Source organism: Lepus europaeus, chromosome 4 (assembly GCF_033115175.1).
Source record: "Lepus europaeus isolate LE1 chromosome 4, mLepTim1.pri, whole genome shotgun sequence".
NCBI lineage: Eukaryota > Metazoa > Chordata > Mammalia > Lagomorpha > Leporidae > Lepus > Lepus europaeus.
Window position 1 is genome coordinate 1,503,228 of NC_084830.1, and position 25,307 is coordinate 1,528,534.

Sequence of the window (25,307 nt, forward strand, 5' to 3'; positions counted from 1 at the left end):
AGGTCTGGCTGTTCAGGGTCTCTGGGGCATGAAATAGGGCATGGATTAACTCTGTCCACCTATCTGTCTGTCTCTCTGTACACATCTCTGTCTTTCATATAAAATGGAAATATTTTTTTCAGTTTATCAAAAAGAAATATGAACAAATTGTTAAAGGAGAATTTGCAGTGAATATCTAATGTGGGAGATGGGACGTGGGAAGGACACAATGTTCAGCGTAATTCTTTGTAATGGAAATGCAGCTGAAACCCACAAACTTAAAACCCTGGAAGGGATGACAGTGTACCCCAAACCCATTAAACTGGTGTTAATGTTCTGAAGTGTGTGTGATCCTCTGGAATCTATAGACAGGCTCAGAAACCTGCAGCAATCTAAATTCCAGAAACAATCTAAATGCCAGTCAGCAATCAGTTTTTCTATGTTCACCAAGGGAATCATTTACAATTGTGAGGATGAACAATGTACAACAGGATACCTTAGGGATTTCAGAAACACAAAGTAGAGAAAAGAAGCCATCCACAAAAACTCATGTGTGATTTTATCTGTATAAAGTTCACAACCAGGCAGCTAACATGGGAGGACACTCCAAAGGGTTTGTGGAAAAGTGGAATGAAAAGAAAAGTTTCAAAATCTAGAAACCCTTGCCTAGTGTTTTCATGGCACTCAGTTCTATGAAAGTTCAGAAGGCTTCATTTGGGTACAGATGGTTCTTTTCCTTGGCCTTGTAGTTCAGAACAGTGTGAGTGGAGAGACAGAACTAGGAGCTCAATGGCTGACCTGCTCTGAGCCTGGTTCCACATGCAGACCACAGGGCCGTGTGCTCTGAGCTGAAGGAACTGCCAAAAAATCCCATGAGAAATGAAGGGAAGTGGGGGACTGCTGCTTAGTTCCATTCAGTGCTGTCCAGGAGGCAAGGCCCACAACTACTGGAGTACATCACTTAGGGTAGGTTCTGGAATCAAACATTTGTATTCCACACTGTGTAGGCTACACAGAGAAGTATTGTTTCTCAAGGACAATCTCAGTTGGAGCTGTTGTCAGGTAACATTAGATGGCTGAGGTCATTAGGCAAGCCAGGAAGAAGGTAATCATGTTTGTTGAGGAACCCTCATTGAAATGGTCCCTTGAGTACATGCTGGGGAGGAGGGTTGCAGCAAGGGCTTAGGAGCATTTGTGTATTGATCCAGGAGGTACGAACACCAGGCAGAAAGGCCTGGGAAGGCCCTTATTCTATAGGAGTCTTGCCAACTGCAGAAAGCCAACATTAGGTTCTGTTAATATAATGTCAGCATGGTCTCTGGGACATGAGGAAAGCATGATTTCTGATCTCCATTGACTTTCTGGAGCTCTCCAATTACCCTGACACAAGCTGACAGCACATTTGGTTTGTGCAGTTCCAGAAGAAGCAGCCATACACCATTATAGGAGGGGCTGAGGTAGTTACGGAGATGACAGGGTAGGCAAGAAGCAGCTCCAGAAGAAGGCATTCTTGGAGTCATCAGAGCCTCTGGGAACTGGGACATTCTCTTTTGGTTAGGATTCCAGGCAATCTTGTAAGGTTTTGCAATGTAGAATGCATGCATGAGCTACTGTGGATGAATGAGGGTCTGTGTGATGTGACAATCACAGCAAATGTGAGATGAGTGATTTTCACTGTTACCTTTTGTAGGTTTGAACCCTCGTGAAATGCTCATTTACAAGAACTGTACGTACAATTGCTCGTTTGTATACTCAGCTATACAGCCTCCTGAAGCACCAAGATTTAAAATTATAACAAATAGTTTCTATTTTCTTCGATGCTGTGGTGGCATTACTTGCAATGAAGGAGGCCCCACAAACCTGGAGCGGGATATGGAACCTGAAACCCCCATTGAGGAGCCGCTCCCAGAGAGTGCTATCCGACTATCAGCATCGCAGCTCTTCCTGAGCGTGGTCTCCATCATAGTCAGCAATCTACTGACCCGAGACCCTCTCCTGGGATGGTCGACCCATCTTCCCTGTCCCTCATAGCAGTTTTACTCTCCGTTTCCCTCTTATGAGCCAGAGACTGATCTGTTGGGCCCAGATGGCTCATGTCTGCTGTACTTCAAGAGAGAAATTAAAAATAATCATTATTTACACAAATGGTCATGAACATTGTTTGCCTGCACATGCTCAGGATCTAGCCCCAGCCCATCTCTGCTCTTTGTCTCCTGTACTGTGCCACCTACCGAGGAATTGCCTTGGAGTTTGAGTGTTTAAAGTGCTTTTTCTCCTTCACACGTGGTGGGCTAAAGATTCGCTGTGTGAAAACATCTTGCTTTTTTTGCTTACAGAGATTGTTGTAATCCAAAGGGAAAACTTCCAGGGGCGAATCTGCCTGTAGGCTGGAAGAGAAGCCTCAGCCATGTGCAGACTGTAGGCTCGAGGCCACCTTCAGTGCTGGCCATGGGTTCCAGTTGTTGGGTCAGAGAGAGGCCTGGCACAGAGGTGACCCCTTGGTCTCCAGGGTCAGATGGAAGGGACCACAGCATGTTGCACCCTTGTAGGGGCCAGATGGCTCTGCCGGTACAGAGTTGTCTCCACATGGCCCCTCAGTTCACATGGGCCGTAGACTATTCCCCAGACATTAGCCTGTGAGACTGGTGAGGGTCTGTTTTGGAGGTCCACACTGTTCTGCAGATAGATAGTGGTGAGGATGCACAACACCATGAATGTACTGAAATACACTGAAATGGCCCCTTGGGAGGTTGGAGGTGGCCCTGAAGCCATCTGTAGCCTGACCTGAATGCAAGGAGAGTTGGGGCTGCTGCCCCTCTCATCGCATCTCTGGTCAGTACCAGGAGAATGATGTGGAGGGAACAGAAAGTTCCAGACCCTCTGGGCTCACCTCCTCCTCTTCCTTCGTAAGTCAGTTAACCTGTTTGTGAAAGTAACGGGAAAGAATTCACACATCTTAAGTTCACCATTGTAATCATGTTAGAGTGTATTATTGAGATGACATCCACAGGGATGTGTAACCATCACCACTGTCTAATTCCAGAACAGTGGAGATCCCAGAAGAACCCCACAGCAAATACACAGTGACTGCCTGTTCACCCTCCCCAGGCCCTGGCAGCCCCTGTTGGTCTCAGTCTGTGAAGGTGGGGTTGCCTGTGGTGGATGCGTCAGACAGGCTTCTCCAGAGAGTCCCAGTGTGTGTGCGAAACGTCCAAGCTTAGAGTTGTGCACGGCAGAATGACTTTCTGGTCGATGTGCCATAGAGCACTGTGGTTGTCCAGATTATAAAGGCACCGAGGAGCTCTTCTGGCCCGGTGAGCCTGTAGCTGTAGTCGACTGTAGGGCCACACATTACACACGGGCTCAGGTGATGCTGGTGCAGAGAACTCTGCTGTGCATGGAACCTTTTGCAGTGCACAGTGCCCAAGTTGATAATGGTCCTAAGCACTGTCACCGGTGGACAAGCTGGCTGCACTGTGCCTTTTATTATTTTAGCATGTTATTCTACCTGTAAATCAACGATAACCAGAAACCAGTGTTGTCAGACTAGTAGCAGCCTCCTATCAGTTGGCTTCACTATGGGTCTTCATTTCTTAAGGCAGTTGTGTACATGATTGGCCTACCAGTCAGTGAAGAATCAGTTCTTCACTAAATCTCTAAAATATTAATCAGAACTTTTCTCCTGGAGAACTTCTTGGAAGCCAGAATGAAGTGTGCTGATTCACTCAAAGTGCTTAAAACAAAACAAGAGAAACCACCCATCAAGAATTCTATTTCTAGCAGAGCTATGCTCCAAAGGGCAGGAGAAAGTAAGAAATTTGGATGTTGAATGCTGAGGGAGAGCAGGCCACTAGGCCTGTTCTGCAAACCATGCTTATGGAACTCTGCAGGCTGATCTGACAGAGGGACATCTGACTGTAGACATCTGCCTATGCCAGGTCAGGAAGGGACTTCTCCTGCACTGAGAATTAAGGCCATGAGTGCTGGACAAGAATCTCGGGTGATGAGAAGAAAGACCTCTATAGATAAACTCATGGCCAATTGTGAATGCTTATATGTTTAACAACAGTGTTTGACTCCAGTTTCTCACATATGTGACTTAACAGATGGATGCACTTTAGGAGGGTGCTTAGTCTAAAAGGCACTGTAGGTTTTATCTTAGCTCCTTGGCTAAAGTCCTCAGTGAAGGGCACAGGAAGGGGCATGGCCCTAAATCTCACAGCCAGGAGAAGTCTTCCTGACGTGGTGTGAGCAGCTGTCCACAGACAGACATCCCTCTGTCAGCCCCTACGCCTGTCCTGATGCAAACCCTGAACAGCACATCTGTTCCGAGTCGCATGTCTCTCCCTACCTGAGCAGGTGTGCTGCCCTTTGCACAGGCGAGAAACAGCCCTGATGTGTGTGAGTTCTGAGCCAGAAGACCCATCAACGTGTGCATCCCCATCTCTCTCAGCCCAGGACCGTGCCCACCAATGTGAGGATTGTGTTAAGTCTAGGAGACAAGGGCACCTTGGGGCAGAGCTGCAGTTCTACCTGACACTGAGCCTGGCACTGCCTGGCCTGGTAATGACTCCCTTCTTGCAGGTGCTCCTGACCTATAGGAGGGAGAGCCATCCACCTGCCAGAGAAAATGCCCGCTACACAGAGAGGGTGCTCCAGGAGCCACGTGGTCATCATTCCCCTATCTCACCTGTAGGGGCCATGGCCATTTCCCCAGCACACCCCACTCCCACAGCCACAGGCCAGAGGGTCCCCCATGGGATGGCTCTGGGTGTGTGATGATCTGCCTGGCTCCACCCACACACACAGACCACAAGGCAGGTGCACTTGGTGTCAGCTCTGCTCTGCCTTCTCCCCAGGTCCTGGCCTTGGTTCCCACCTCCCTCCTCATCCCGACTCGGCCCTCACAGCAAGAACATGCCACATTTCTGTCCACGATGCTGTCTGTAGGCCACCCAGGGCTCTGGGTACACCCGCTGGGGGTGCTGGCTCTCCACCTGCTGCAGCCTCTCCACGTCCTCCGGCAGCATCACAGACACAACTTGTCGTCCCGCCAGGTTATACCTGCAGGATGAAGCACAGAGGCTGGCCAAGCCCTCTCCAGGTCACCTCCTGTGGGACCTCTTCCTCCCCATAGACCCACGGCTTCCCACAAGACATCCCTCCTGCTGTGCACCCGAAACCTCTCCACCCTTAGTGCCTCTGACTTCTGCCTGCTCAGCTGTGACCATAGTGTGCTTGACCCTCCTGAGGAGCCCCCGTCCCCATCAGTGAGGACACTGCCCAGCTCCCCTGTGCTGCTCCCTGCCTTCCTAAGGACGCACAGCACAGGCTGCCCTGGGCAGTGGTGCTGCTGTATGCCTGGCCAGGCCTGGGGCACACGATTCTGGGAGCATCTGTCCAGCGGCCAGCAAGGCCTTTACCTGAAAATGGGCCCCAGCTCCTGGAAGTTGCGATGCATCTCCAGGTGGATGTTCTCATATCCCTTCTCTCTCCAGATCTGCAGCATCCTCATCCACGCGGAGCTGGGACACTGGGGGATGGCTTCAAAGGGCAGCACAGCCTTGGGAGACAGAGCCGCCCTGGTGCTCAGCGTCCTGGTGTCTCACAGAGCCAGCCGAAGCCCTGCCATCCACACAGCTGAATGTCACTCTCAGGCTCCCCCAAGTCTGGTTAGCCCCAGTCTTTTCAGTCACCTGTGCGTCCACACGTGGGGAAAGCTCATTTCATGGGAGACACTGTCTGAATATGTGAATAAACCCAGGACAGATCTCAGGGCCAGGATCCTGAGCCAACACTAGTGTATGGAGGTGGTTGGCTGCCTAAGCCCTGTGTCTGCAAGGGTTGTGTTTAGGAGAGGGGAGTGTGGATGGTCAGCCATTGATTCTTCTTAGAGGGTTGATGCAGTGGGAAGGCAAACGTCAGGGGCCTCAGTTTCCTTCCTGTGGGGGAGAGGATGAAGATGGATGAAGCCCTTATCAGGAGAGAGAGGGAACATTGCAGACTTTTAAGAGATTTTATTTTTCATGGACTTTGATGAAGATAAATCTGGGAACATAAGTGGGCACTGTGTCTCATCACTCTCCCTTAAAAAATCTCAAATCCTTCAAATGTAGAATGAAGGAAATGTTTATTTTTTTAGAATTATTTTATTTATTTGAAAGAATTACAGAGAGAGGTAGAGCCTGAGAGAGACGTGTACCATTCTGCTGGTTCACTCCCCAAATGACCGCAAAGGCCAGAGCTGAGCTGATCTGAAGCCAGGAGCCAGGAGCTTCTTCCAGGTCTCCCACAAAGGTGCAGGAACCCAAGAACTTTGGCCATCTTCCACTGCTTTCCCAGGCCATAGCAGAGAGCTGGATCAGAAGAGGAGCAGCCAGGACACAAACCGCGCTCATAGGATGCTGGCACTGCAGGCTGGGGATTTAACCAACTGAGCCACAGCGCCAGCCCCAAAATGTTTAACTATTAATACAGGGAAAACGGGATTAATATTCATGGCATTCCTGTGATCTCTCCTCCATTACTGTTGTAACCTGTGCTGTGACTTCCTTCTCCGTTTCCTGCTTCTGGAAGTGACTTTGGTTGTGGATTGGATCTTCAAGGTGTTGGGCATTGGTCTAATCACTGTCTGTTACACTACACTCTCCTCTTTGCCTTCCCCTCCTAAAACCTCTCACAGAGCTTCTCAAAGGCTAAGTCCTGCTTCCTTGTCCCCAGCAGGAACAAAACATCAAGCCCAGACACAGGAGTTTCTAAAGCGAGACAGGAAAAGGGAGAACTCACTGCTCAGTAGCCATTCATTCATTCAGCAAGTATTCCGTGCACTCCTTGACCAGCGTACATGCGAGGACTTGGGAAGGCCATTGCAGGAATTACACAAGATGTCTGTGTCCAGGGGCTATTAACTAATGGAACATACAAGCCTGTAAGGGGTTCAAGTGCAAGGCCAGTCCAGGTTCTGGAGCCAGGAGTCCTGGCACTGTGAGCACCCATGTTGGGCAAGCTGACTTCTAGACTACTTCTACAACATTTTTGGCTTGCTGAAAACTGAGCAAAGAGTAGAGAATTTCCCTCTATTCTGCCCCACCCAACCCCCCACTATCGACACCCTGCATGACAGTGGCACATCTGTGACAATCATGAGTTTAGATTAATACATAATCATCACCCAATGTCCTTGGTTTACCTAGGGTTTCCTCTTGGTGTGGTCCCTTCTGTGGTCTGACAAAATGCTGCATAGCCAGTGTCCATCACTGTAGGACCACAGAGAACTGTTCCACTGCTAAAATCTCCCCCTGGGTCCTGATTAATTCCTCACACAGGCTAGGAGCCAGTTCTCACACACTTTCACCTTCTCTAGAATGTTCTAGAATTGAATTCATGCAATCTGTAGACTTTGTAGACTGGCTTCTTTCCCTTCCTCACCTGAATTTAAGGGTCCCCTGCATCTTCATGGGTGGAGGTATCATTGCTATTTAGGACAGAGTAAGATTCTATTGTTTGGATGCAGCATTGAATGAGATGTCTTCAAAACTACATCAGGTTAGGAAGAACTGACATATGGACAATAGTGTGTCCCCATCCATGACCATGGAATGTCTTGTCATTTAATTATATCTTTGGTTCTTTCATAAAATTTTTGGAGGGCCAGTGCTGTTGCCCAGTTGGTAAGGCTGCTGCCTGCAGTGTGGGCAACCCATATGGATGCCAGTTTGAATTCTGGCTGCTCCACTTCTGATCCAATCTCTGCTATGACCTGGGAATGCAGTGGAAGATGGCCCAAGTCCTTGGACCCCTGCACCCATGTGAGAGACCTGGAAGAAGCTGCTGGCTCCTGGCTTCAAATTGGCGCAGCTCCAGCTTTGCAGCAAATTGGAGAGTTAACCAGCAGATGGAAGACCTCTGTCTCTCTGCCTCTCCTCTCTCTGTGTAACTCTCTCAAATAAAGAATTTTAATTTTTTCTCATATATGTTGCTAATATTTTGTATTTTTGAAAGCTTTTATTTAATAAATATAAATTTCATGGGCATAGCTTTTGGATTATAGTGGTTCTTACCCTGATACCCTCCCTCCCTCCTCCACTCCCATCTCTCCTCCTACTCCATTTCCCATCCCATTCCTCATAAATATTCATTTTTAATTATCTTTATATACAGAAGATCAACTCTGTACCAAAAGTATTTTAACAGTTTGCATCCACACAGACACACAAAGATTAAATTACTGTTTGAAGACAAGTTTAACCATTAATTCTCATAGTATAACTCATTAAGGACAGAGGTCCTATGTGGGGAGCAAGTGCACAGTGACTCTTGTTGATTTAACAATTGACACTCTTATTTTTTTTTAGAATATTTATTTATTTATCTTTTTTTTGATAGGCAGAGTGGATAGTGAGAGAGAGACAGAGAGAAAGGTCTTCCATTTTGCCGTTGGTTCACCCTCCAGTGGCCGCTGTGGCCGGGGGTCTCGCTGATCTGAAGGCAGGAGCCAGGTTGCTTCTCCTGGTCTCCCATGCGGGTGCAGGGCCCAAGGACTTGGGCCATCCTCCACTGCACTCCCGGGCCATAGCAGAGAGCTGGCCTGGAAGAGGGGCAACCAGGATAGAATCCGGCACCCCAACTGGGACTAGAACCCGGTGTGCCGGCACCGCAAGGCAGAGGATTAGCAATTAACACTCTTATTTAAGATGTCAGTGATCACCTGAGGCTCTTGACATGAGTTGCCAGGGCTATGGAAGCCTTTTGAGTCCACAAACTCTGACATTATTTAGACAGGGCCATAAGCAAAGTGGAAGTTCTCTCTTCCCTTCAGAGAAAGGTACCTTCTTCTATTGGTCCCTTCTTTCCACTGGGGTCTCACAGAGATCCTTCATGTAGATAATTTTTTGCCACAGCGTCTTGGCTTTCCATGCCTGAAATGCTCTCAAGGACTTTTTAGCGAGATCTGAATGCCTTAAGGGCTGATTCTGAGGCCAGAGTGCTCTTTAGGGCACTTGTCATTCTATGAGTCTGCTGTGTCACCTTGCTTCTTACATTGGATCCTTCTCCCCTTTTTAATTCTGTCTGTTGTTATTAGCAGACACTTGGTCTTATTTATGTGATCCTTTGGCACTTATTCCTATTTTTATGATCAGTTATGCATTTAAAATGATCACTTTAGTATGATGGAATTAGTATCTCTCAACTTAAATGGGATTTGGAGTCTCATGGCAAGTTTTTAGCTTTACCCTTAGGGGTAAGTCCATGGGAATGTGTGCCAAACTGTACATCTCCTCCCTCTCTTATTCCCATTCTTATTTTTTACAGGGATCAATTTTCAGTTGGATTTAGACACCTAAGGATAATTCTGTGTTAAGTAAAGAGTTCAAACAATGGTAATAAGTAGAAAAGGAAAATACTAAGATGTATAAAATAGTAAGCTGTTCCTCGACAGGACAAGGGCTGATCAAGTCATTGCTTTTCATAGGGTCAGTTTCACTTCTGCAGGTTTCCTTTTAGGTGCTCAGTTAGTTGCCACAGATCAAAGAGAACATATGAGATTTGTCCCTTTGGGATTGGCTTATTTCACTCAGTATGATGTTTTCCAGATTCCTCCATCTTGTTGCAAATGACCAGATTTCTTTCTTTTTTTACTGTGTAGTATTCCATAGAGTATATATCCCATAATTTCTTTATCCAGTCTTATGTTGATGGCATTTAGGTTGATTTCATGTCTTAGTTATTGTGGATCAAGCTGCAATAAACATGGAGTGCAGATAGCTCTTTTATTTACCAATTTAATTTCCTTTGGGTAAATTCCAAGGAGTGGGATGGCTGGGTCATGTGGTAGGGCTATATTCAGGTTTCTGAGGAATCTCTAAACTGACTTCTATAGTGGCTTTACCAGTTTGCATTCCCACTAACAGTGGATTAGTGTGCCTTTTCCCCCACATCCTCACCAGCACCTGTTGTTAGTTGGTTTCTGTATGTAAACCATTCTAATCGGGGTGAGGTAAAACCTCATTGTGGTTTTGATTTGCATTTCCCTGATGGCTAGTGATCCTGAACATTTTTTCACGTGTCTGTTGGCCATTTGGATTTCCTCCTTTGAAAAATATCTATTTAGGTCCTTGGCCCATCTCTTAAGTGAGTTGTTTGCTTTGTTGTGGAGTTTCTTGATTTCTTTGTAGATTCTGGTTATTAATCCTTTCCTGGTTGCATGGTTTGCAAATAATTTCTCCCATTCTGTCAGTTGCCTCTTCATTTTCCTGTTTATTTTACCATACAGAAAGTTCTCAATTTGATATAATCCCAGTTGTTAATTTTGGCTTTGAATGCCTGTGCCTCTGGGGTCTTTTCCAATAAGTTTTTGCCTGTGCCAATATCTTGCAGAGTTTCTTCAGTGTTTTTTAATAATTTGATGGAGTCGGGTCATAGACTTAGATCTTTAATCCTTGTTGAGTGGATTTTTGTGTAAGGTAGAGGTCTTGCTTCATTTTTCTGCATGTGGAAATAAAGTTTTCCCAGTAGCATTTGTTAAAGAGATTGACCTTGCTCCAGGAATTGGTTTTAGCTACTTGATCAAATATATGTTGGTTGTAGATGTTTGGATTGATTTCTGGTGTTTCTATTCTGTTCCATTGATCTATTCATCTGTTTTTGTACCAGTACCATGGTGTTTTGATTATAACTGCCTTGTAGTATGTCTTGAAATCTGGTATTGTGATGCCTCCTTGTTTTTGTTATATAAGATAGCTTTAGCTATTCAAGGTCTCCTGTGCCTCCATATGAATTTCAGCATCTTTTTTCTGGATCTGAAAAAATTTTTGGTTGATATCACATTGGATCTATAAATTGCTTTCAGAAGAATGGAAATTTTGATGATAGTGATTCTTCCAATCCATGAACATGGAAGATTTTTCCATTTTTTAGTATCTTCTTCTATTTCTTTCTTCAATGTATTGTAATTCTCACCATCGAGATCTTTGACATTCTTGGTTAAATATTCCAAGATATTTGATTTTTTTTGTAGCTATTTTGAATGGGATTGATCTTAGAAGTTCTTTCTTAGCTGTGGCATTGTCTGTGTATACAAAGGCTATTGATTTTTGTGTATTGACTTTATTTCCTGCTACTTTACCAAACTCTTCTATGAGTTCCAATAGCCTCTTAGTAGAGTTCTTTGGATCCCCTATATAAAGAATCATGTTGTCTGCAAATAGGGATAGTTTTACTTCCTCCTTCCCAGTAGTATCCCTTTGATTTCTTGCCTAATGGCTCAGGCTACAACTTCCAGGACTATATTGAATAGCAGTGGTGAGAGTGGGCATCCCTCTATGGTACCAGATCTCAGTGGGAATGCTTCCAACTTTTCCACATTCAATATGACGCTGGCTGTCGGTTTGTCATAAATTGCCTTGACTGTGTTGAGGAATGTTCCTGCTATACCCAGTTTGTTTAGAATTTTCATCATGAAGTGGTGTCGCATTTTATCAATTGTTTTCTCTGCTTCTATTGAGATAATCATATGGTTTTTGTTCAGCAGTTGTTAATGGTGTATCACATTAATTGATTTATGAATGATGAACCATCCCCGCACACCAGGGATAAATCCCACTTGGTCTGGGTGGATGATATTTCTGATGTGTTGTTGCATTGGCTAGAATTTTGTTGAGGGTTTTTGCATCTATGTTCATCAGGGAAACTGGTCTGTAATTCTTTCTCTGTTGCATCTTTTTCAGGTTTAGGATTTAAGGTGATGCTGGCTTCATAGAAAGAATTTGGGAGGATTCCTTCTCTTTCAATTGTTTTGAATAACTTGAGTAGAACTAGAGTTAGTTCTTCTTTAAATGTCTGGTAAAATTCAGCAGTGAATCCATCTGGTCCTAGGCTTTGCTTTGTTGGTAGGCCCTTTATTAGTGATTCAATATCCATCTTGGTTATAAGTCTGTTTAGGTTTTCTATGTCTTCATGGCTCAATTTAGATAGGTTTTTTGTGTCCAGTAATCTATCCATTTCTTCTAGGTTTCCCAGTTTGTTGGCATACAACTCTGTAGTAATTTTGGATGATTCTTTTTATTTCTGTGGTGCCTGTTGTTACATTACCTTTTTCATCTCTAATATTATGGATTTTCTTCTTCTCTCTCCTTTTATTGATTAGTTGGGCCAATGGTGAGTCAATTTCATGTATTATTTCAAAAAACCATCTCTGTTTTGCTGATCTTTTGTATTTTTTGTCCACATTTTGTTGACTTCTCTAATTTTAATTATTTCTTTTATCCTACTAGTTTTGTGTTTGATTTGTTTTTGTTTTTGTAGATCCTTGAGATACATTGATAGCTCATTTATTTGGTGCCTTTCCAATTTCTTGATGTGGGAACCTCTTGGTGTATATTTTCCTCTTAACACTGTTTTTGCTGTATCCCATAATTTTGATATGTTGTCTTGTCATCTTCATTTGTTTCCAGAAAGTTTTTGATTTCTTTTTGATTTTTTCTATGACCCAATGTTTTTCAGGAGCATGTTATTCGGTCTCCATGTCTTTGCATATGCTCTAGGGATTCCTGGGTTGTTGATTTCCAGCTTCATTCCATTGTGGTCTGAGAAGATGCATGGTGTGATTTTGATTTTTTTTTTTTGCATTTGCTGAGACTTGCTTTATGGTCTACTATGTGGTCAATCCTAGAGAAAGTTCCATGCACTGCTGATTAAGAATGTGTGTTCTGAAACTGTAGGACGAAAAGTTCTGTAGATATCTGTTAGGTCCATTTGGTCTATAGTGTCGATTAAATCTGCTGTTTCCTTGTTGATTTTTTGTCTGGTATATATGTCCATTGCTGAAAGTGGAGTATTGCATTCCAATACTATTGTATTGGAGTCTAAGTCTCCCTTTAAATCCCTTAACATTTCTTTTAAATAGCCAGGTACCCTGTAATTAGGTATATATATGTTTATAGTAGTTATATCTTCCTGTTGAATTGATCCCTTAATCATTATAGAGTGCCTTCTTTGTCTCTTTTAACAGTTTTTGGAAGGTCTTTATTTCACCTTCATTCACAAATGAGAGCTTTGTAGGGTATAATATTCTAGGATGACAGTTTTTTTCTCTTAAGACTTAGCAAGATATATCTCGCCATTCTCTCCAAACCTGTAGGGTTTCTGATAAGAAGTCTACTGTGAGTCTAATTGGAGATCCTCTGAGAGTGATCTGCTGTTTCTCTTGTGCACATTTTAGAATCTTCTCTTTATGTTTCACTGTGGTGAGTTTGATTACAATGTCTTGTGGCAAGGATCTTTTCTGGTTATGTCTATTGGGAGTTATGTATGCTTCCTGTACTTGGATGTCCCTTTCTTTCTCCATAGCTGGGAAGTTTTTTCTGTTATTATTTCACTAAAAAGGCCTTATAATCCTTTCTCTATCTCCATGCCTTCAGAATCTCCTATAACTTGAATGTTGGTTTTTTTTTAATTGTACCCTGTAGATTCCTAACAGTGTTTTTTTAGTTTTCTAGTGTCTTCTTCTTGTCTTTGTTTTGACCATATACTTTCCTGTGCTTTGTCTTCTAAGTCGAATATTCTCTCTTCTGCTTTACTGATTCTGTTTTTAAGGCTCTCCACTGCATTTTTTATTTGTTCTATTGAATTCTTTATTTCACTTTGATTCCTCTTTATGATCTCAATTTCATGGTAGAAATTTTCTTGCATGTGCTGCATGGATTTTGGTAGTTTGTGTGTTTGCTTTTGATTACTTCTATGTAATCTTATGATCAATTTTTTTAGTTCCATTTCTTGCATTTCTTCTATCATCATCTTCACAATCTAGTACTGAAGTGTTGTGTTCTTTTTGGGGTGTCATGTTGTCTTCCTTATTCTTGTTTCTTGGATTGGTGCATTTGTTGTTTGGCATTTGTGGAGATAATTGTTGGTTTTTTCTTTTTCTTCTCCTCCTCCTCCTTCTTTCTTTTTTACTCCTCCTCCTCCTTCTTTTTCTTCTCCTTCCTCCTCCTCCTCCTTCTTTTCTCCTTCTCCTGCCTCTGTTGTGGCAGCTTTTATCATTGTACTATGACTCTATAGATAAGTGGAATGTCTGCTTTCAGTGAATCTCTAGAGGCTTGTAGTGGGTGTGGCCAGAGAACTTTGTTCAGTTCTCCAGGGTTAAGGGTGTCCCTAAGGTGACACACCCAGGTTTGACATGGTAAATCTCTCTCTCTCTTAATCAGAAGGGAGATATATTCTGCTCAGCTGAGCTCTCCTCAGTGGAGTCCAGAGCCCGAGTGCTAGCCCCAGTGGGTATAATATTCATCTGCTCTGTCCCAAGGACCACACAAAGGATCTGTGCAGTCCTCACTGTAAGTTCAGATTCCCCATAAATGTCTCTCACTAGGTAATCAGGAACCCTTAAGCTTGTGGAGTCTCCCACTGAGACTGCTCAAAGTCCTGGTTGCTCATATCTTGTTAGGATTATGCTAGGTATTTCACTTCTGTGGACACTGATGCTATGGTAATTTTTTTTCAAATTCCATTTTCATTGCTAATATGTAGAAGAGCAGGCACTTTTTGTGTATTCATCTTGAAATTTGAAGTCTTTTTGTTTTTTAAGGGAAAGGGTTTATTGGGGAACACCCTACAGACTGGAGTGAAGGGGTGGCGAAGGAAAAAGAGAAAGAGAGTATAAGAGAGAGAGAGAGAGAGAGAGAGGAGAGAAGATAGAGAGACGAGCCAAGAGAGAGGAGAGAGCACAGGAGAGAAGAACTAAGAGAGCACATGTTCAGGAACAGACCCTTTTAAAACTTTGCTGGGGGTGGGCAGGGAAGCAGGAGCAGCGAATCCCATTAGGATGGGGATGGAGCCTGGCTCAGGTAGCTGGGCCATGCGGCCACCTGGCTAAAACTGTGCCAGTTTCCTAACATTCCCCCCTTTTGTTTTTTATAAAGCAGGATTTGTATGGGGTTATATTAGTCCCAAAAGTCCAGGAGGGGTAGAGGGACAATGATCTGTCTTTAGAGCTACTTCCTGCTGACATGGGGCGATGAGGTACTCTTCGCTGGCATGGGGCAATGTCTCAAGCCACTGTCTCCTGGGTGGGGAGCCGAATATATTCCCGTAGCAGATTTGGTTGACTACTTTGTTGTTGAAGGCCTTCATTTGTTCCATTATAACCTGCTGTAAACACTTAGACAGGGTAGTATAAAAGGGTGAGAATATTAATTAACCAGGTAATGAGAGGGTTTCATACAGGAGAGGAAATGTTGGGGGGATCTCTGGACCCTTGTGGGGATGGATGTGGCTTAAAGCTGATTCCAGCCAAGACTGGGAGAAAGGCCACTTAACTTCTGCAGGTAGCGGGGTTTGTCTGTAAAGAAATTCTGAACAATTATACCGCATTAAGTGGGGAAGAGGACCATCATTACACACAAGTTGGGAGTAGAGCCACTGGTGGTAGAGATGAGACTATGGTTACAAAGGAATGAGGCCCAAGTGGGCAAGATACAGAGGACAGAGTTGTTATTAGAGAAGCTAAGAAAGGTGCTGTCTAAGCTACAGATACATTTTTTGATTGAGAGGCAAATAGAACCTGACATAAGGGGCTTGAAAATAATCAGGTGGGCTTTAAAGCCTTGTAAATTATGAGGCCAGACATATCCATCTCTTCATAGGGTACATCCTAAGGGAGATGAGAACCTCCTTGGGGAAGGCACCCTGTTGACTTCCATTACCTAGCTGGCCTGGGAGGAGAGCTGGCCAGGTAAAGGCAGGAGGCATCTCTAACAGGAAATTTACAGTTTTGCCTGCAATGTTGCTGACCCTATTTGGCCGTCTCCTCAGCTGCGGTGGTCACTTTGGAAGCTGGGCTGAGTGAAGGGCTTTTTGGCTTAGAGCCAATAAGATCTGTGGCTCTGACCTGAAGTCCTTCGACTCCAGGGCAGGTTCATTTCCAGTGATCCAACTCTTGGCAGAGCTTCCAGGGCTCTCCACAAGCTGACTTTTTTTTTCTTTTAACAGGCAGAGTGCACAGTGAGAGAGAGAGACAGAGAGAAAGGTCTTCCTTTTTGCTGTTGGTTCACCCTCCAATGGCCACTGTGGCCGGTGCATCTCGCTGATCCGAAGCCAGGAGCCAGGTGCTTCTCCTGGTCTCCCATGAGGGTGCAGGGCCCAAGCAGTTGGGCCATCCTCCACTGCCTTCCCGGGCCAAAGCAGAGAGCTGGCCTGGAAGAGGGGCAACCGGGATAGAATCCAGCTCCCCAACCAGGACTAGAACCTGGTGTGCCGGTGCTGCAAGGTGGAGGATTAGCCTGTTAAGCCACGGCGCCGGCCATCCACAAGCTGACTTGTGCTGAAGCCCAGGCTTGCCACGTTGGAAGCCACTGAAGTGGACTGGCCTGTTGGGTCTCCTTGAGGGCAGATCATTGTACAGAACAGCCATTAATAGGCCTGCCACCCATTGCTTCTGATGCCTAGCTTTCTTTTCCTCCTGGTTTTTGTTAAAGCAGACCAGAGGATACAAGTCAAGGGGGTGCTCAAGTCCCATCTCTAATCTTCGGTGGGCTAAACTACAAGTCTATAGTCACAGGCATGTTCTGTAGTAGTTTTTCTAAGGTAGACAATGCCCATGAGGAAAACTATATTCTCACTTTAAAACTTTCTTTCCCTTTGTTCTGAAAGGGAGGTCTTTCTTGTTTACTGTTTACTTCGCTGATGGCGAAGTAAATGTAGCTATGAAATTTTAATTTAAGCTCTTATTTTGGCTATGCTATTACAGAAAAATGTTAGTTATCCCTTTTATAAGAACTAAAAATCAAATTTTGAATCTTGGAGATTCCTTCATAATAGAAATAGTTTCCTACCTCGAAGAGAATAGAGAAATGAGAGAACAAGTTGGGCTTAGAATAGAGAAATGAGGGAGCAAGTCCTAGATCGCTTACTGACAATAGAAATATGACATGAAAATTTAGCAAACAGTTTCAACCATTAGATAACAACTTAAGAAAACATTACCAGAAGGTGCAATGCATTCCATGAATATTAAGAATACATATATTTGGAAACATCTCTTAAATATTTAACATGGTGTAGCTTGTTTAACCAGCAAATTCAAGCACAAACATATAAAATGTTTTTAGTTTCTTTCTACCAACAAGTTTAAAATATATGATATAGAGATTCAGGTCACATGAATTAAAATGTATCTTTGATTAATTTTAGCAGTTTAAATTGATAAGCAATCTTATCTATAAGCCAATTAAAATAAAATTCTTAATAAATTTTCCCATGTAGACATACAATATGTATATACATATAACATAATAGAACATAGCAGTTTTAATAGCTTTTTTAAAAAATCTAACTCCTGTTTGTAAATTACCAATTAATTTGAATTACTTTTTGTTTTTAGTAACCTCAGTTATTGAATTACTTTTTGTTTTTAGTAACCTCAGTTAACCATACTTTCTCTCAGTTGGTACCTTTAATACATTATTTACTTCAGTTTACAGAGCCATCCCAAAGTACTGAATACAAAAGTGGCTGGAAAAAGTTCATCAGAACCTACAGGAGGACAGCTAAACACAGAACCAACGATGTTTTAGTTTTATGAGCAGCAAATCATATGTAAAACTGTGGATGACAAAAGACTAGTTGGCATGTTTAAAATTATAAACTCATTAACCAACAAGAGTCATTTGCTTATTGCACACAGTATTTTTGAAAGCACCTGTAGGATTTTACAAAGCATGTAACTTTTTAGGCCTCTGGGGCTTTCTTATTAAGATAACCATCATGTCTAGTAACACAAGATCATTAGACTTTTTAATTCTCAGACATTTGTATCAATAGCACTTTATATTATAGAAACTTAAAATTTAGCACCACTTCACATCTTGACAGTACTTCTAATATAGTCCAAATAGCCTGATTAGTTGGTGTCTCTACAAGATGAGAGACATATATCCTTTGATTTTTTCAGTTGGGCCCGAACTGGAAAAACTGAAGTCCAGAATTTACTGGAAATATCAGAGTCCAAATTATTTAAACCTTTGATTTTTTGAATGCCTGTCAAGAATGCCAAGAAGGCAACAAAATCCAAAATATCTGGTTAAAATAAGATTCTTTGACGTCATGACATAATATAGACCAAATTTGATCATTGTTACAAGGTAATTATTTAAATGTTTGAAAATAAGCACATATTTAAATAACCCATGGCTCCTAATAAAAATTTAGCTGTTTTTAAACAATTAGAACTTAACAGACATCAAGAGAACATAACAGATTAACACATTGCTTTAACAGAGGATCAGATTTTAATTTTATGTCAAAGAGGAATAGATTAGTATACTTGTGATGTTTTTCATCTGCCAATGTCCTTGATTTACATTTTGAAATAACCCATTAAAAATTTTCAGAGTAAGATTAAGGTAACACATCAAATTTTAGCCTGAGTTACTTTAAACAGTGTTGAACTATTTTCATAGATGTTACTGGAGAAATTGCAGGGTTCTTGTCTTCCCGCAAGAAAGAATTCAGGCGTGAGACAGAGAGTAGTGGGAGGTAAAACAACAAGGTTTATTAGGAAGGGACATCTGTAAGGACGGATGGGCACCTCTCCAGACAGAGCCTGAGAGACTGGGGAGGAGGAAAGAGTGGAGAGATTACACCTGACCAGGCCAGGCGGGCAGCTCAGCAAAGATGCAGAGAGCTGAGTGCGCAGTCCAGTTGAGGCTGGGGGTTTTTAAGGAGATGGGTCTTGCTTCCCCACCACTGCTCCTCTTGGAACCAAGGGCTTTTTGGATGTAAATAGAAAAACTTCTCTTGAAGGTCTGAAACAAAGGACTTTATGGATGCAAATGTTATCAGACTGGAGGAAGGGAGCAGGGTGTTTGAGATGCAGATACTAGGCTGCACCTGGGAGATTGTGGAAGGCAGAAGGGGGCAGGGCAGGATGCGAGGGCCAGGCTGCCCCTGAAACATTATGGGGATGACTTTGAGATGCAGATGCATATGCTGGACATAGATGTCTTCTCTTTAGGCCTGTTACACACACATAAGCTCATAACTGACTACCTACCTAACAGAACCAGCCACATGGAAAAGCATCTAGGCCAGGAAGCCTAGAGCACATGGCCCAAAGGCCATGCGCCCTGGAGGCGTGGGGCTACAGCAAGCCCCTTCCTAGCAAGACACCAGGGAAAAAGAGCAGGCTGGGCACACTGTGCCCCAGGCTTTTAACCCACTCCAAAGGGGAGTGGTCAATTAACCTGATTGGCTGGTGGGCACCCCAGTACGGCCAGGTAGGGGAATGAGGCCACACAAGGGCGTGGCAAAGGCATCAGGTAGGAGCATGAGGTCACACAGGGGCGTGGTCTTCCAGTTCACAAATTCGAGCAACTCCAACCTGTATGCCTGCCTACTTCATTCCCCCCTCAGAGACTCCAGACCTTAATCTTAAGGGGATGTTGATGGGCGTTGAGTCTCCATCTTCTGTAGCTACTTCCTGCTGATTAGGGGCGCAGACCCTGCCTGTTCTCGGTCTGGGAGTCTCTGTCTATCTCATCTAATGAGTTTACTTCATGAGCTGGATCTCTTTCAGTCACTGCCATCCTCACTGTCTTCTGTATGGTCATCATTATTAGAAGCTGCCAGGTTCTGCTGGGTTATTTTAGATATAAATGAAGGTCCATTGTCACTCTGGAGTGACCATGGGAGTCCAAAGCGTGGCACGATGTCTTTTAACATGGCTTTAAGCACCTTGTGTGTTTTCTCCGTTCGGGTTGAAAAGGCCTCTATCCATCCTGTAAAAGTAACAATAAAGACTAGGAGGTACCTATAATTACTAATTGGGAGCATATTGGTAAAATTAACCTGCCAATCTACACCTGTTTTTTCCCCTCCTCTGCACAGGAGTCAACAGGGGAGGTGGCCTTACATGGGGAGGGTTATTCTGTAAACACAGTGGCCAAGAGTGAGTCATTTCCTTTATGACTGTATTTAGTCCCTTTCCTCTAAAAGCTCAGGAGACCAGTTGTACTAAGGTATCTCTTCCCAAGTGGGTAGAGTTGTGTATCTCCCTTATAATTTTCCATTGAGTGGCCATTGGTAGCATAATTATGATTTAGCATCCACCATCCATTTGCATTTTTAGTATAGCCTCGCTGTTGGGCCCATTCATCTCAGGCTCCGTATAGTGCGGTTCCTTAACCACTTCCACAGATTGAGGTATAAGGGCCCTTTCCAAACTTTCCTGTGTGGCTGCTCTATCTGCTAATGCATTTCTCTGGTTAACATAATTATCTCCCTTCTGATGTCCCTTGCAGTGGATGACAGCCACCTCTAAAGGCTCCAGTACTGCCTGAGATAGAGCCAGTATCTCTTTTCCATATTTAACAGGGGTCAGTAAGCCCCTCTCTTTCCAGATTGCTGCATGTGCATGTAACACAAGGAAAGCATATCTGGAATCCATCCATCTATCTATCTATCTATCTATCTATTGATCTATATTAACTCGCTGACCTTTTCCCAGTTGTAAAGCCCTAGTTAATGCAATAATCTCCACCTCTTGGGCTAAAGTATTGTGTGGTAGTGCTTGGGCTTCTATTGTCTGCCTTTCTAACTCCTTCCTTCATCTAGCTGCTGCCATCAGTAAACCATGCAGCATCTGGATTTTCCAGGGTCCCATCTCGTAGGTCTGGCCTGCTAGGGTACACCTGCCTACTTCAAAAGGAGGTTGTGGTTTTGGCGGTACCAAGGTTAGAGGTAAAAAACGAGATTTTCTACTCAGGCCTCTGACCCCTAGTGGGAGTCTTGGAGACCAGAAGGACTTGAGCGGGAGAGCAAGAAGTACACAGGGAAGGTTTAGTTCGAAGATAGGAAAAGGCTTGAACGTATGGAATCTCCTTCCATTTTCCTGATCACTCACAGAAGTGATAAAGATGTTATCAGGGTCAAACTACTCTGACTTCCGATCCCTCAGGGCCAAATGCGCCACCATGGAGGGGCCACTTTTTGAGGGCTAGGGCCAATTTGAGAGGGACCATCAGACAGAACGCAGTTAGAGAAAAGTTCCCATTGTGACCTGTAGAGTCAGATCCGTGGATTGCAAGCATCCTTGCTTCCCAGCTGTCTGACTAGCTAGAGAATATGGGAGCAGAAGGTAGGGTCATCACCCAAGCGCCTGCTGGAGTCCAGGGCCTAGCCTGTAAAGAGGCAAACAAAGATGGAGTCATCACTCGCACCCACTGTTGCCTGGACACAGTGTCCGTAGAGACTAAAGGCCTTAAGTAGGAGAAACAGGAGTGGTGGCTAGAGTCCAGTGCTGCGACCTTTATGAGAGTCAGGCGAGTATCCGACAGTAGACCACCACTCAGATAGCAGTCGCTGTGAGGGATTCTTGTTCCTCGTCTTACCTCAGAATTTGGAAGGCCGACGTGTGGATGGAGATCGCAGAGCATTCAGTAGCGTGGAAGGAGTTCCAGAGGTGTGCTTTGCGACAGGCAGAAATCCAGGATGGAGGACGCTGGATTACCAATATGAGGCTATCTGAATCACAACACCAATGTTCTATATTAATGTTAGCCGTCACAAAATACACTGAACACCGGAGTAAGGGAAAGGGTTTATTGGGGAACACCCTACAGACTGGAGTGAAGGGGTGGCGAAGGAAAAATAGAAAGAGAGTATAAGAGAGAGAGACAGAGGAGAGAAGATAGAGAGATGAGCCAAGAGAGAGGAGAGAAGAACCAAGAGCAGAAATTTGAAGTCTTAGCACAACTATTATCTTCAAGGGTTTTTATTGTTTATTCATTCAGATTTTCTACATGGAAAATAATGTCACCCATTATAAAGTTGTCTGTCTCCCCTCAAAATCTATACACTTTTCATTTCATTTTCTTTTCTTCCTGTGTAAGCTAGGATTTTTTCAAAATGACGCTGAACACAAGTGTGGGATGGGGCCTCCCTGTGTTTCTGTTCTGAACTGGAAAAAATCCATTTCCCACTAATAAGTGTAGTGTCAGCCCTAGGGTTTTACAGGTGTTCTTCATCAAGTTAATGAGGTTATTCCTGAATTTTTATTTTCTGAGTTTTATCATCCATGAGTGTTGGATTTTACCAATAGCCCTTTGTATCTATAATGCCTTTTGTGCATTACAGGAATGGGTTTTCAGATATTGAACTTTTCTCAACTTTGATGAATCCCACTGGGTTATGATGTATCATTCTGTTGACTTATCATTGCATTCAGCTTATTATTTTGTTTAGGATTTTTGCATCTTTGTCCATGAAAGATAATGGACTTTGGTTTTATTTTCTTCTAACTTCTTTCTTGGTTTTGGTAAGGGTGTACACTGGCCTCATTGAATTATTTAGGAAGTACTTTCTCTACTTTGTCTTCTGGAAGACATTTTGGAGAGCATATACTTCCTTCCTTAGCTGTTTGGTAGAATTCACCAGTTGTCTCATATTGGCCTGCTGCATTTGTTTTAGGTTATTAATTATTGATCCAATTTCTTTAACAGGTATCAGCCTATTCAGATTGTGGCTTTCTTCATGTGTGAATTTTGGCTGGTTGCACAAATTCGTCTAGTCTATTAAAGTTGTGGCCATAGCGTTGTTCCTGGTGCTCCTTAATCTTAATGTCTCTGAGATCTAAAAATGTATCCCCAGCTCCTTTCTGATATCAATAATTTGTGTTTTCTACTTTGCTTATAGAAAGGCTGGTTAGAGCCTTATCAATTTATTGAGCCTTTCAAGAAATGGGTTTTCTTTTTAAATTTCCCCAATTGATTTCCTATGTTCAGTTTCATTGATTTCTGTTCAAGTTTGTATCATGTATTTTCTTCTACTTTGAGCTTGATTTGCCCTGATCTCCTCTTTTCCTACTGTGCAAGGTTAGGTTACTGATTTTAGCCCTTCCTTCTGTTCTATGACATGCATCATATGCCATAAATTTCCCTCAAAGCACTGCTTGTGCTGCATCCCAAAACTTCTGATAGGCTATTTTAATTTACAAGAGTTCAAAATATTTTTCAATTCTTCCTGACTTACATGTTATTTACAAGTTTTGTCTTTATCTTCTAGTGTTTTGGACTTCCTAGCCATCTTTCTGTTCTTTGTCTCTAGTTGGATTCCACTGTGTCCTCAGAGCATACATGGTGTGATTTCTGTTCTTTTAAATTCCATGATGTGGGTCTGTGGCCCAGGATGAGTGCTCCCTTGGTTCTTGTGAGGAATGTCTGTTCTGCTGTCATTGAGTAAAGTACTGTGTAGATGTCAAGTTTATAAACTTCATTCATGGACTATTTAATTTAACTATACCATTTCTGGTTTTCTACCTGTGGATGTGTCCATTCTGATAGAGCTGTATTGATGCCTGCAACAATGGTGGTGAATTGGCTTGATTTTATTTGTAGTTTTATCAGGTTTCTCTGTTGATGATATGTGGTTGCATACATGCACTTAAGGATTTCTCTTTTTGCTTAGTCATTATGTGGTGGCCTCTTTGTCCCTAAGAATCTTACTTTCTCTGTCCCACCCTGTGTTAGATTAGTATAGCTACCTCAGGTTTTCTAAAATGAGAGCTGTTCAGACTCATAGAATGGCAGATGTCCTAAACAGCACTCTGGCCTCAGAATCAGCCCTTAGGGCATTCGAATCTGGCTGAAAAGGCCATGAGAGTATTTCAGGCATGGAAAGCCAAGACACTCTGGCAAAAAAAAAAGTACCTAAATGAAAGATCTCCATGAGTGAGATCCCAGTGGAAAGAATGGGTCATCAAAGAAGGAGGTAGCTTTCTCTGAAGGGAGGAGAGAACTTCCACTTTGACTATGACCTTGTCTAAATATGATAGGAGTCAGTGAACTCAAAAGGCTTCCATAGCCTTGGCAACTCATGACTGGAGCCTAGGAAGATTACTGATGCCATAAACAAGAGTGTCAAATTGTTAAATCAACAACAGGAGTCACTGTACACTTACTCCTCATGTAGGATCTCGGTCCTTAATGTGCTGTACATTGTGATTTAATGCTATAACTAGTACTCAAACAGTATTTTTCACTTTGTGTTTCTATGTGGGTGCAAACTGTTGAAATCTTTACTTAATATATACTAAACGGATCTTCTGTATATAAGAGAAATGAAAATGAATCTTGATGTGAATGGAAGGGGAGAAAGAGCAAGAAAGGGGAGGGTTGCAGGTGGGAGGGAAGTTATGGGGGGGAAGCCATTGTAATCCATAAGCTGTACTTTGGAAATTTATATTCATTAAATAAAAGTTTAAAAAATAAAATAAAATGAGCGCTGTTATTGTAAGTATGTCCCCATCCACTTACTTATAATTTAGGTGTGCCTTTACATTCAAGTAGATTTCCTTTTTTAAAAAAGATTTTACTTATGTATTTCAGAGGTAGAGTTACAGAAAGGGAGAGACAGCAAGAAGTCTTCCATCCACTGGTTCCCACCCCAAATGGCTGCAATGGCTGGAGCTGAGCAGTTCCGAAAGAAGAGCCAGGAGCCAGGAGCTACTTCTGTGTGTCCCACATGGCTGCAGGAGCCTAAGCATTTGGCCGTTTCCACTGATTTACCAGGCCTTAAGCAGAGAGCTGGATTTGAAGAGGAGCCGCCAGGACATGTACCAGTGCCCATATGGGATGATAATGCCAAAAGCAGAGGCTTAGCCTATTATGCCACAGTGCCAGCCCCTAAGATTTTTTGTAGACACACACAGTGTGTCTTGTTCTGTGATCTGTTCTGATAATTTCTTTTGATTGGTATATGTAGAAGATTCATATTTTAGTGACAATTGAAATGGTTTGAATTAATACCTGCCACATTCATTACATTTTCATTTTCAATTCATTCTCATTTTGGTTTCTATTTTGATTTTGCATCTTTCTGCCTCTCATTTAAAAAAAATTATTTATTTATTTGAAAGGCAGAGTTACAGAGAGGCAGAGGCAAGAGAGAAGTCTTTCATCTGCTGATTCATTTCCCAAATGGCCAAAACAGCTGGAGCTGGGCCGATCAGGAGGCAGGAGCTTCTTCCAGGTCTCCCACGTGGGTGCAGGGACCCAAGGATGTGGGCCATCCTCTGCTCCTTTTCTTTTCTTTTCTTTTTTCTTTTCTTTTCTTTTTCTTTTCTTTTCTTTTTTTTTTTTTTTTGACAGGCAGAGTGGACAGTAGAGGGAGACAGAGAGAAAGGTCTTCCTTTGCCAATGGTTCACCTTCCAATGGCCGCCGCGGTAGTGCGCTGCGGCCGGCGCACCGCGCTGTTCCGATGGCAGGAGCCAGGTGCTTCTCCTGGTCTCCCATGGGGTGCAGGGCCCAAGAACTTGGGCCATCCTCCACTGCACTCC

General features: G+C 43.3%; 2 protein-coding genes across 3 annotated transcripts in view; one reads left to right on the forward strand and one right to left on the reverse strand.

Moving 5' to 3' along the window:
* GML (glycosylphosphatidylinositol anchored molecule like) overlaps window positions 1–2,056 on the forward strand; it is a 60,832-nt gene extending 58,776 nt beyond the window's left edge. For both annotated transcript variants that reach the window (XM_062187928.1, XM_062187927.1), the window contains exon 4: window positions 1,670–2,056. In XM_062187928.1, coding sequence (XP_062043912.1) covers window positions 1,670–2,010 — 341 coding nt within the window. In that variant the 3' untranslated portion in view covers window positions 2,011–2,056. The remainder of the gene's footprint in view (window positions 1–1,669) is intronic.
* Window positions 2,057–4,883: 2,827 nt separating this feature from the next.
* On the reverse strand, window positions 4,884–7,451 carry LOC133758226 (cytochrome P450 11B2, mitochondrial-like). Its single transcript, XM_062189408.1, has 3 exons — window positions 7,408–7,451; window positions 5,403–5,576; window positions 4,884–5,043 (listed from the first exon to the last, which is right to left on the reverse strand). Exons 1-3 carry the CDS (start codon window positions 7,449–7,451, stop codon window positions 4,884–4,886), a joined length of 378 nt encoding a protein of 125 aa, XP_062045392.1.
* Between the last annotated feature and the right edge of the window lie 17,856 nt (window positions 7,452–25,307).

Excerpts from the sequence above, each read along its gene's own strand:
- LOC133758226 (XM_062189408.1), bottom strand. The coding sequence starts at position 7,451 with ATGATACCTCCACCCATGAAGATGCAGGGGACCCTTAAATTCAG. Across the intron at positions 5,577-7,407 it reads CAGGGGACCCTTAAATTCAG|GACGCTGAGCACCAGGGCGG; the intron begins GTGAGGAAGGGA and ends GTGAGACACCAG. Across the intron at positions 5,044-5,402 it reads GAGCTGGGGCCCATTTTCAG|GTATAACCTGGCGGGACGAC; the intron begins GTAAAGGCCTTG and ends TTCATCCTGCAG.